This window comes from Ochotona princeps, chromosome 10 (genome assembly GCF_030435755.1).
Source record: "Ochotona princeps isolate mOchPri1 chromosome 10, mOchPri1.hap1, whole genome shotgun sequence".
NCBI classification, from domain to species: domain Eukaryota; kingdom Metazoa; phylum Chordata; class Mammalia; order Lagomorpha; family Ochotonidae; genus Ochotona; species Ochotona princeps.
The window spans coordinates 60,557,030-60,570,133 of NC_080841.1; the positions used below are offsets into that span (position 1 = coordinate 60,557,030).

At 40.6% G+C, this 13,104-nt stretch overlaps 1 protein-coding gene across 4 annotated transcripts in view; it reads left to right on the forward strand.

The window, feature by feature from the left end:
• Positions 1 to 11,775, forward strand: part of PRKCQ (protein kinase C theta) — a 126,568-nt gene extending 114,793 nt beyond the window's left edge. For all 4 annotated transcript variants that reach the window (XM_058669509.1, XM_058669508.1, XM_004588499.4 and 1 more), the window contains 3 exons: positions 1,997 to 2,185; positions 9,831 to 9,959; positions 11,481 to 11,775. In XM_058669509.1, the coding sequence (XP_058525492.1) occupies positions 1,997 to 2,185; positions 9,831 to 9,959; positions 11,481 to 11,636 (474 nt within the window). In that variant the 3' untranslated portion in view covers positions 11,637 to 11,775. The remainder of the gene's footprint in view (positions 1 to 1,996; positions 2,186 to 9,830; positions 9,960 to 11,480) is intronic.
• The last annotated feature ends 1,329 nt before the right edge of the window (positions 11,776 to 13,104 follow it).

Genomic DNA, 13,104 nt, shown 5'->3' on the forward strand with positions numbered 1-13,104 from the left:
TTGTATGCATTTCTGTGCATGTGCTCACAGGGCACTGAACCATGCCTGAAACAAACCACGGGGCAGAAAGGGTGGTCGGCTGCTTTCTCATTTGTTCAGTTTCATTTTTAGTGCTGCAATACTATTATCTCTTCTCTGCTTTATTTGGAGTAATAAAGCTCCTGCCTCCCACCCCATCCTGAGAGGAGCAGTTGTGAACTGACACAAGATAGTTTTCTCCTCTATTTAACACATTGCTGATTTGCTCCAAATATGTGCAAGATTTTCATTTTTTATTGTAGCAAGATATGCATAACAAAATTTTCCATCTCGACCATTTTAAGTGTACAATTCTGTCACATTCAGTGCATTTCAGAATTGTGAAGGTGACTACAAGAATTTCTTCATTATATAGAAAAAATGGAACTTAGTAAACAGCACCAACTCTGCATCCCTTCCTCTCCCATTCCCTGGTAACCACCATCCCACTTTCTGTGTCCAGAATTTGACTACTCAAAGTACTTTAGGAATTTCCTATGTGTGAAGCCGTGCAGTAGCTCCAGTTTTGTGACTTAACATGCCGTCCTCAGTCTGTGTGCATGTAGCGTGTGACAGGGTTTCCTTAAGGCTGACTAATATTCCACTGTATGGATGGCCCACATTTTATTCAGCAACTCAACAATATTCCATCTGGCTGCCCCCATTCTGCTATTGGCCTCCTGGTACAAATCTTGTAGGTACCACATATAAATGAGATCATATGTTTTTGTCTTCCTGTTCCTGGTCTGTTTCATTGAGTATTATGTTCTCCAAGTTAAGCCATGTTGGCCCCCAAATGGCAGAATTTTTTGACTTTTCAGGCAGAATAGTAGTCTATCATGTATCCACACCACATTTTGTTCATCCCTTTACCTGTTAGTGGACCATGGGTTTTTTTTTTTTTTAAGATTTATTTTTTTTATTACAAAGTCAGATATACAGAGAGGAGGAAAGACAGAGAGGAAGATCTTCCCTCTGATGATTCACTCCCCAAGTGAGCCGCAACGGGCTGGTGCTGTGCCAATCCGAAGCCGGGAACCTGGAACCTTTTCCAGGTCTCCCATGTGGGTGCAGGGTCCCAAAGCTTTGGGCCGGTGAACCCTGGGTTTAATGGTACTTCTTGACCATTGTGAATGATACTGCAATGGGAATGGGAATGCATATAACTCTGTGACAAACTGATTTCATTTCGTTTGGGTGTGTTCCCACTGCCCTGCTTTCTGTACCCATTCATCCTTTCAGGGTTCCACAATGTGCCAAGAAAGTGAACTGTTGAAAGGACAGACACGTTTTAGAAAGTTAAGTGCAGCTCCAGACTTCAAAGCTTCTTCCTAACCAGATAAACTAAGCATGTTCTACCCAGAACTCATGAGGAGTTCTGCGCAGCTCTTGGAACTGTCTGAATTCACCATTTGAATATTTGTGATCCTAGCTCTGTTTTCTGGCATGGTCACGTAGTTTGATTCTGCACTAACATTACCTACAGGTGTTACTCCTATAGTGAATAGTCATAACTCGCTGGGCTTTAAGGAAGGGTCTTGGTCAGATACTTTGCATCTTATTGCAAATATTCAGAATCTAAGTGAGCAAAGCTGGGCTCAAGTGGATGCCACCAGAAGCACCAGAGAACTGAGATATACAGTGACTTTGTTAGGTCCATTATCTGTCACCTACAGCCTCCCATAACAAAAGGGAAAATGAAAGCTAACGGCACAGGTTCATTGTTTCACTTAAAGCCAGGGAGTAAGTAGAAACTGAAACTCAAAAATGTTTATTCAAGCTCAAACGCAACAATTTCGGCATGGGAAGTTATTTTAATCCAGTTGCCAGTCTGTCAAAACAAAAACAGCTTTTATTATGATCTTTATTTTAAAAAAACCCATATGCTATCTTCACTATTGATTATTTACTGAGTGAGCTTGACACGTTTGCTCATCCACCTCATTTCTCTGAATTTCTCTGCCTTTTGGTCACACAGATCTTGCTGGGTCAGAAATACAACCATTCTGTTGATTGGTGGTCCTTCGGTGTTCTTCTTTATGAAATGCTAATTGGCCAGTCACCTTTCCACGGCCAAGATGAAGAAGAGCTGTTCCACTCCATCCGCATGGACAATCCCTTTTACCCACGATGGCTGGAGAAGGAGGCAAAGGACCTTTTAGTGAAGGTAAGAGGTTAAGTAGAAGTATTCAGCAGATTTGATATTCTGATGGTATTTCCTTGTCAAACCTTCTAGCTTACACCAGTAGAGCAAAAAATTATTACTTTGAATTGGATTTAAATGGAATGTTCGCTATCTGTATTTTAACTGGCACAGATATTAACAAAATGGATACCAAACTCAGTATGAGATAAACTCTAATGTGCATTTTTTATAAAAGAAATACCCAGTAACCAGCTCCACAGCTCTAGAATGTTCTCAGTTGGAAATGGAGGTGGCCCATCAAAGACAAAAAATTTGTGACTTGAAACCCAATGTTTTATTTCCTATAGTCTCTTTGAATCATTTAGTCTGGCTCATCTTTCCTGCTGCTGATCAGAAATGTGGATAGCATGGTGAGCAGCTGATGTTATACATGTTATGATCTTTTTTGATCTTGTCTCCTAAGTGATGATTTCACTTAGGACACAAGAACCCCATATTGGAGCATGTGATTCAAGGCCTACCTGTTCTGCTTCTAAACCAATTTGCTGCCAACAGATACCCTGGGAAGAAGCAGACAATGTCTGTAATACTTGGGTCACTGCCACTTATGTGGGAGACCCAGATTCAGTTCTGAACCACACTTAACTTTTAAAGGTAACCCTTTTGCTCTCTTTCTGCTGGTCCGAGTTCATAGTTGGGAAATGCTCACAATGGATGTGTAAAGAGGGTATGGTTGAGTGTACCATTATACACTCCTCTACAACTCTTGAGCTTCTGTTTCAGAACACACCGGGCTGAGGCAGAGAGGACAGAGGAATGAGGAGAAGGAACTCTTCTTTTATGTTATGTGGCTTCATACTCTTGATTCAGGCTCAGACTTTTGTGAGATGCTTGAACTGGTTCTTTGGAAATACTTACCCTTGGGGACATTCTGAGGGTCAAGTCTTAAGATACAGATTATTCAGTCTTTGCTGGCCTAGGAACTGAAGCAAAACTAATTCAGTAACACCTTCCCACTGTTGGTTGCCTGTGTGATAGCTTGTCTTAGACAGTACTTAAAATGTACACAGACCACCTGTCTCTCCTCACATTCCCCTGTGTTGACCACTTGAACCATTGATGTATCCTTTGCCCTCTAACAATCTCTAGAATTGTCCAAGCAGAAGTCAATCCCCATCTATGGTAGCATGGCATCCATTACAAATAATTGTGTGTTGCTATCAGTGAAAACCAGGTTCATGTGAACCAGGAGCTCCCAAGGCAAACCCATACAGACAAAAGAATACCTGCCTAGGAACCATCATGAAACGTGTCAACTTCAGACCGAGTCCCATTTTGCCCTTTTCAAGATGCAAGATTCTATCCACAGTGCATGAGTCTAGTAAGTTATAAAATTAAAAATTAACCATGCCAATAAAACACACTTAAGTACATATGAGAAGCATAAACTTTATGTGTATCTTCTAAACTATTTTGACAAATAATTTGGATCAAATAAACCTACTAGTGTGATGAAGAGATGAGTAAATTCAAAGCCAATGGGTCAAGAATACAAGTGCTGTGGAAGAAATGTTGGTTTTCCTAGGCTCCTATATATAAGTTGATTTTTTTGAAGATCATCCTTTAGAGTTTTTTAGTGTTGTTGTTGCTGTATTAAAAATGGGAACAGGACCAGATCCTTCAACAATAGAAGCAATCCATGTGTTTTATATCAAAACATCAAAAAATATTTCCAGGCCCATCTTTTTTTATTGGTCAACTTTTTTCCTCTTGAAAAATTACTTGGAATTAAATTTAAAAGGCCCATGCTTCTGCTTTTGTAATACAAGTGATAACTTGTCTGCAATATTAGAAAATTTGAGGCAGTTCCCGATTTCTCCCCTGGAAATCAAGATCTTAAATCTAAGAAGTGCTGACAAAGCCCTCACAGGATACCTAGCCCAAGGTTAATTGAACTAGGTATTTAAAAATCTGAGCCAGTTTTATGAAGCTTTTGCCCTCTGAGACTGTGATCCAAATGGGCAATAAACTTAGAAAACTCCCTAAATGACCAATTAAAGTCACTTTTAATGACTAAACAAAACATACATAAAACGAAAGCTAATTTCAAAATTAACCCATAAAAGATAATGGCAACAATAAAAATAAGCTGGTAGAATTTGAATGTAAATAGTTTCCCTTTACATGAAGGCAAGTGCAAACATATTTTGCAGTTGCTATACCTATTTTGCACTTGACTCTGTGAAGGGCTTAATGTGTGAAGGGAATGAGTTCGTTCAGTCTGCCATAACAAAATCCTGCAGATGGTGGCTTAAACAGCAGACTTTCTTCACATGGTTCTGGAGTCTAGAAATCCAAGACCAAGCCTCAACAGAGTCAGCTGGTTCATGGGTAGCTGTTTTCTTGCTTTGTCCTTGCCCTGTTGGAGAGAGCAGAAGTTACAGCTGGTGACTGAGAAAGAGGGACAGGGGCTGCTAGTATCCTTTTCATATGAGAATACTAATCCTGCGGGATCTGGATTCCACTCTATGACCACAAGTAACCCTAATTATTTCCCTCAAGGACCTGTCTGTGGACTTTTGGAGGGGATAGGGTTTCAACATTTGAATTTTGACTCCCTAGGGCTGCTATGATGAAAATTAAATCAGGACAATTCCCTGGAAAAAAAGAAATGAAGAAAAGACCTTGGTCTGTACCATGGGAGGGCTTGGGTTACCCGTACACTCAGGGGCTGTTTTCAGATGATCCTCACGATGAAAACCTTGGAGCTTCATCTGCGAGTCCACACACCTGTTGATATCCCCAATAGAAGCCAGCCTTCCCCAATGGAAGACAACCCAAGTGCCATTGCCACCCATGTGGAACACCAGCACAGATTTCTTGCCTCCTGGCCTCTCCCTGGCTATTCATACAGAGTGAAAAAAACACATGAAAGAGGTTTTCCTCTCTCTCTCTGTCCCTCTAGAGCTCACCAGAAGTAACTCAAAATAGTCAGAAGTTGGAAATGATCATTCAAAATGGAGCAAAATTGAGTAGGAAGAAAGAACTATTCCAGTTAGAGGAAAAACAGTGAATGTTGCGTTGATGGAATCCTACTCAAATAAAAAGAGACAAACGGTGCATTAAAAAAGCAACTCGGATAGATCTCAAGGTCATTATGTGGAATGCAAAATGCCAGTCTTGAAAGGTCACCTGTTGCTGTCTATTTATATACAACATTGTTATAATGACAACATTGCAGCGATGGAAATCAGATCAGTGATTGCCAGGGGCTGTGGTAATGGGGGCAGCTGAGTGAGTGTGACCATAAAGCAGTGGCACATGGTAGATCTTAGTGGAGCTGGGACTGTTTGTATGGTGCTTGTCATGGTAGTTGCCCAGACCCACTCATGTGATCAAATGTCCTAGAAATAGACAAATACACTTCACCAATTCCAGCTTCCTGGTTGTGAGACACTGAACCATCTGCCAGAGGTAGCCACAGAGGGAGACCAACTAAAGGACACACACGCAGTCTTTGTGCCAGCTCTTCAACGTCCTGGGAAACTAAGAGAAAGGTTTGTCGTGAGAGTAGAAAATTAATTTGACTAAATAAGGCAGAAACCAAGACAATCAGGGTTAGAAAAGGAAATTAAAATGCCTGGCTAGTGGAAAAGGTTTAAGTCCATGTAGAAGGCATTTATTAATTCACCTTGCAAGTTAGTAAAAGTGCCATGTCCTTTCCTTTGCACAGGAGTCTTCCAGCAATGGGGTTGATCAATAGTATATCTATTATGCAATTCTGTGATCACGGGCTTCTAGCTTCCTTTTTACACCTAGATTGCTTTCTTTGATACAGCAGTCCCCAGCTCCTTACCCTCATTTTCTGCGGGAAAAAAGTAAAAGGTAAAACTATTTGTCAGAAACTCCCCTTACGGAATGTTACATAAGGTTGTGAAAACTAAAAGTTACGGGTCCTCAGGTAAAAGCTGAGCAAAACAGTTTTCAGTGCCACCTGTTCCGGCATCAGTGTCAGACTCCATCATTGTTGGTCCATGCAGGACACAGATGCCTGGGGTTCGCTGAGCAACTGCACAGCAAGAAAGGTTGTGCACCATCAAGTATTCCTGCTGGACACCATGATCAGCTTCGCTGTTGCTGGAGAAACAACCTGTTTCCCCCTGTTTATCCATCAGGATGTCCTATCCATTTGTGAAATGTAGAAAGATACATGCGAGGAAGGAGTGAAGAGGCAGGGCAGGTTCCAAATAGAACCTGTCCACAACCACCAGGGAACATAGGGAACATCCCCAGCAGCCCGCTGTGTTTCTTTGCTCAGACTGTCAAATAGGTCTAAACAAACTCCAACGACATCCTGGCCATTTCTGAAAGAAGTGTAATAATTCCTGTCAATGTAAACCACCCCTCAGACAGTTTTTTACAGACGAAGGCAAGTCTTCCTTCACAAATTTTATTTCTTCTGTGCAAGTTGCTAACCTGAGTACTCTCAGAGGTCACCCACCAGCCTCAGGACTGTGGGTGGCTGGTTTACAGCAGACTGAGAAGATCCTATCAAGGCTGTTCCATACACAATTAGAAAGAATATTAATTCTTGCCACTGGAGGCCCTGTTACGTTGTCATTATTCATTCTGTCTTTAAAATGTACTCTTCATTTCACAGGCACACATACCAAGCACTTGGTCCTGAACCTCTTGGGACTAAATATCACATGGTTACTGATGTGCACTTGTCCCAATACAGTTGGGACCTAAAGCCCAGAAACATTTCATTATTACAACATGAGCTTGTCTGGGGTCTTTCCTTGAGACACTTTACCTTCTCCCTAATCTTACTTCATCAAAATGTCTTTAAGTCAAAGCCAGTTATTTATTGAGGTCATTGCAAGGGAAGAGATGGAGTAAGCCACTCACTCCCTCTGCCTCTGAAAAATCAGTCTGCTGTTCCACCTGCTAATTCCTACTGCTATTTTGAATATAACAAAATGTATCCGACTTTGATTTTATTGCCTTATCTATGCTAAAAACAAGATGCTAACAGATAAGGATTGCAGATTCATGATCTGCAAACACAACAAATGGAAAACCAGCTCATCCACTTATTCAACAGGATTTGCTTTGTGTGTGGCACTATCCTTGACTCTCTGAGGAATAGAAACTGTGCCTACCATTCAGTATTTGCAGCCTGGCTGGCAAGGTGGACATGGAAAACAGAGCATGCTGATTTCTGTAATGAGAGTAAGCCATTCTGTGGAACACTGAGAAGGCAGGAGTGGCAAAGAAACTGCGCATCAATTTCAACCTAGCTGGAACTGTGATCAAAGGCAAGTTACATCCGTGCTTCAAGCCTCAATGTCTCCAACTGACAGTTGGAATTACAAGACAGTTCCTGCTTTTAGAGTTAAGATAAGTGCACAATGTTATACCTAGTTGGAACCACTTACATTCTAAAGGTCTATTTCACAGCATGGGGACTACAGTTTAAAACAATATAATGAATACTTGAGGTTTGCAGAGAAGATGGATTTTAAGTGTTCTTACTACAAAAAAAGTAAATGTGTCAAGTAACAGATAAGTTAATTAGCTTGACTTCAACATTCCAGTATATATGCATATGTATCAATGCATTATATCGAAACTAATAAATACATGCAATACAAAATGAAGAGATAAATCAGTAAAATGCAGGTGGGATATCTAGCACAATGCCTGACTCTCAAAGAACATTGACTGGAATAACCTAATCCAGCACATGTCTGAGAGAGCACTTGAAGAGGAAAAAAAAAACTCACCAAGAGTTGAGGTCATTGAGGAAGATTAGAAACTGAGCCCTGAATGATGGCACAGGACTTAAAGAGGAGGAGAGGGAACTGGGAATACAAAGGGGGCATGGCCTTGCCTTGCAAGACGGAAATCTAACTAGTGAAGCTCAAGATAGGAAAAGCAGGTGTAGAGTGCATAGGTATGACTGGATAACAGAGGGTTCCCTGGGAATCAGAGTACATGTGTCAGGGTTGTACTTGACTGGCCATCTTGGAAGTTCAGGGACGCCAGAACTCAGCAGACACTGGAGAATTCAGCTTGTCGAAACCTTCGTTTTACAGATGAGGACATCAAGACTTTAAAATGGAATGTCACAGGTATTGTAAACCTCTTGACTTGCGGTTTCATGTCATTTTAATCAGGTACTTTGGAATCCCTCATTTCCAGACAGGGGCATCAGGGGCCACCCCACAGTAAAGGGGATAAAGGTGCTAAAACTATGATGTGCATCATGGCATTTGAGACTTCAAAAAACTTTGCTACTTCAGAAAGGGAAGAGTTCTTCCCATTGAGGTGGCAAGTTTACTTTCAGTGGAGTGGAACCTTTCAAGACAGTAAGGAATTTTTTGAAAAGTTAGTAAGCAGTAAAAGCAAGTCTACATCTTCTAAAACACGGCTTTATGTAGTAAGTAGTAGAATAACCTATGTATAGCCATGTTTTAGAACATGTAAAAATGGGTTTTTTTAATTGACAAAAGAAAGGAATTCTTACAACTTGGGTGTGAATGAAGGCCTCCTGTTGGCTACAGCCTCCTGAAAAATCTGGCATTTTACCATGCTTACTATTTAAAGATCAGTGACCTCCTTAAAATGCCCTCTAACCTAGTGATTACATCATAAACAAACATCTTGCTGATTTAAGAATACCTGCTGCTTTTCCAAGTTAATATTTAGACTCTCCTGTTCCTTGACGTCCTTGAAACGTCTTATTTAAGGTTTAAAAGTGTTTTTCAAGTGTTTTTCCTGTTGTGCGAGTGATCCTTTTTACTTGTAGGGAAAAGTAAAGGAAGAGGGGACAGTGCTCAGAGGCCAAAGATTGCAAGACATGACGTTCAAATTAAACTTTTCATCCAGTAGGTTTGTCATGGTCAAGAGTGATTATCTGTACTGTAAACATGACTTTGCAAGTCTAAGATGACTATCTGGAACTAGTCTGTTTTATACCTCAGCACCCACCATGCTGAAATCCTAAGGCAGCTCTGTAAGAAATAATGTTTTCAACTGAATAGCAATCAGTCAATCAAACCACAAATAAATGGACATGCTATGCTTTTACCTACCAGGGCTATGTTTTTACATACTGAGATTAAACAGATCAGGAGCTATAGTGCACCAATGTATGTGCATGTACATAAGCACATCCATCTTTACACATGCATCCTACATGTATACCCACATGTGTTGGTGTATACTTACATGTGTGTATTTGTTTCTATGTGCATATATGCTGCTTGTGTGTATAAACATACATGTGTGTTTCTGTTTTATTTAGTCATCAGAGCTGTCCTGTTGGGAGGGTACCTGGCTCACTTTGAAGGTGAGGAAATTGACTCTGTGTCCTGTCATTGGCCCGAGGTGCCATAAATAAGGCATGCCAAAACTGATTTCAAACCAGGCAAATCTAATTCAAAAAACAGCATGTGAAGTGAGAGATTAAGGTAGCAAAAGCCAAGACTAGAATTTTCAGAAAGGCTTCATCAAGGACGCATGTCAGGACAAGTTTGGCTTTATTAAGGTGAGTGATAAATAAGATTGGGAAAGCAAATGACTAAGAAATGGAACATCGCTGAATGCAATTTGGTTTACCCTTTGAGAAATACACTTCACCCTGCCTCCCTTTTTTCAGCTTTTTGTGCGAGAACCTGAAAAGAGGTTAGGAGTGAGGGGAGACATCCGCCAGCATCCTTTGTTTCGGGAGATCAACTGGGAGGAACTCGAAAGGAAGGAGATTGATCCACCATTCAGGCCTAAAGTGGTAAGTACTTGCCCATGGGAATTTCGGGTTCCAACCATCCTCCCTCCAAGTATCTTCATAAGCTTTCTGATTATCCAAAGTATAGCAGCCCTGAACCCCTACCTACCCCAACCATTTACTCTGGTTTGCAAAATTTAATCTCTATCATTGAAATGAGCCTGCATGAAAAGAGAATTGTTGAGTATGCATGCCTTAGATTGAATATGCATTTGCAAAATGTGAGGTGAGGCTATCATGGGGGATGGAGCTTTGCACAAGACACATGCATACTTAATGACCAAGTCTGGGTTCTGAGTGGGTGGTTCCAACTTCTACTGAATCCCTGAATCTTGTGTCAGAAAATATGGAACCATTTTTCTCCCATGATGTTTGGGAAAAGCTATTATGACATTTGTAAATTGTTCAAATAACCACATTCCACAATGGGAGTGTGGTTAGGTATCCTATCTTAAAAAGAGAAAGTAGATAGGTGCTTAGAAAAGGTAGATCTCTAACTTCCCGTATGTGTACCACCTGGAAAACATCACTAATCTGCATCAGAAAAGACAGAATGATCTAAAGACAAAAAGGAGCACTGCTAATGTTTAAGAACCTTCTGGGGATGGGTAGTGGTATAGGTGGCACACAATGTGAAACTGGTTCCAATTATAGATTTTTTGTTGTGTATATTTTATCACAATTTTTAAGGTAATTTTAAAAGAACAAAGCAAATTGGTAGGTTTGTCAGTTCTAACCATTTTTTTCTTGACTATTGTGACTATTTTAATATTTAAATCTAAGCTTACCCTATAGAACTATAGAACAATTTCTGGTTTGGCCAGGTGAAAGAAATCTCCCAAAACCACGTCTGTAGACTGTGTGCACAGAATCTAGGGTCACTGACCTCCCCGGTGCAGGAGCTGTTTTGGGGGCAGAAGGGTATGCTTCATTCATATTCAGGCTCATGTCTATCTATGTGACTTACTTTGGGCAATGGTTGTTCTTAATCTTAGAAATCAAAATTGTATAGCACAGTGAACCTTTTTTGAACTAGGCACCAATAAACCAAGTAATCTCAAAAGAGATCATCTCACTCTGAGATATCTATAAGAAAACAGCTCAAATGTTTAGCATTAAAATTAATGTGGGTAGAGGAATCAGTAATCATGAAGATGTTGGTAAAAGTAAAAGAATATATAATAGGCCCCATCAGGATGGTGAACCTTTTGTTTTCCACCAAGGGCCATTTAAATTTTTATAATATTATCTAAGGACCATAGAAAATTACCAACTTAAAAATTAGTCTGCTGTAGATTTTTGAGTCCTACCCACTGCTGTCTTGTTTCCGGACCCAGTGATTCCAATAGGCCATCTATGGCCTGCAAGTCAGGTGTTCCCCTACTCCTGCATAATGATCTACAGGCATTACTTCAGCTGAGCTGCTCTGCAACACCCACTTGTTGTGCACAGAGCATAATCTAGACTGCAAAAGTCAAGATGATGAATTTCATGGCTGATTTTCTTCCCCCCATCTCGACCTAGAAATCACCCTATGACTGCAGCAATTTCGACAAAGAGTTCTTAAATGAGAAGCCCCGGTTGTCCTTCGCAGACGGAGCACTGATCAACAGCATGGACCAGAACATGTTCAGGAACTTTTCCTTCATCAATCCAGGCATGGAGCGGCTCATCTCCTGAACCTCACCTCTCCAGAGGCGCAAAGGGATTCATCTTCTGTCTGGGAACTGGCTCAAGCCACACCTCTTGGGTCCCTTTTCCAAATTGGAAAGGAAAAAGAAACACTCAACAATAAAGGCTAAGCCCTTTGAGCTCCTCACACGACTTTGTATCTGTAGCAGAAAACTGCCTGTACTGCACTAACAACAAGGCCCTCCATTTCATCTCCTGTCATCTTTCAGAGCCGCTCATGAAGTTAGATCATACTAACCACAATTACTTACTTGAACACTGGTTCTCCACATTGTGGAAGATGGGAAACTTCATTGTGCTCTAAATGATGGCTCTTCCATTGGGCACCAACTACTGATCAATGAAACGCTTGATGAATCAAGGAGCAAGCTGAGAACAAACTCTCTGAAACAGCCTCTGGCTGATGTAGTTGTAGATCTCATTCAGCTGCAGACAAGTAACCACTAATCCCTTTCATTCTGTTCATGTCTGTGAAAGTGTAAATGCCTGGAGATGGGAAACTCTGAGTAGGTGTTTATGGGGTTCCTCACAATAAACATAGCTTGTAATCTGAGATTTACAGAGACACATTCATTCTGATGAGCCAAGAAACTCACATAATGGGGGAAAATGGAAAACAGGAAGAGTCCGTGTCTTTGATGGAGAAGGTTTACCAGAACCTCTATGCTGGTTGCCTTGTCATCATGGAAACTAATTGTAGGACTCAACAAATCGATTATCATTTTATTCCTATGAATAAAACCTTTTCATCCTTCCATTCTCAGTCAGTTTCAGCAGGTACTACCATAACAGTATAACAAGAAATGAAATGCATTGATCTTATGAGACAAAATAAACCCAATCCCTTTTGCATTTTTCCATTCTCAATTTCAGCACCATTACCACTCTGATAGAACAAGAAATGAAATGCACTGTTCTTATGAAACAAAATAAATCCCAATTATTGGTGATTTGATGACTGTCTCTTTTTAGACATCATTCAGTATAAATGACCCCTGCATGCTATTTGTGGTAATCAGTTTCATTTAACTAGAATTCTACGTATACATCTTAAAGTATCTGTGTTGTCTATGTATTTTGGTAAAGTAATATGACAATGATGAAAGTGGATGTGTAAAAACAGAATAAAAAAATGACTGTTAGTAGTTGAATTCTCTGTTTTCAACCCAAGAACTTGGTCCTGTCCTGTGAAACAGCAAAATGGGACTAGCTTTTTTGAGTCAATATTTTAAAAATTGAGAATCAGGAGTTGTCATTTGGCCCAGTGGTAGAGATGCCTCTTGCCCACATCCCATATCAAAGAACCTGGATTTGATTCCTGGCATTGCTACTGATTCCAGCCCTGGCTAATGTGCACCCTGGAAAGCAGCAGGTAATGACCACCCACATGGAAGATCCAGATTGACTAACTGACTTCTGGCTTCCTATTGAGGGCATCTGGGGAATAAGTTAATGG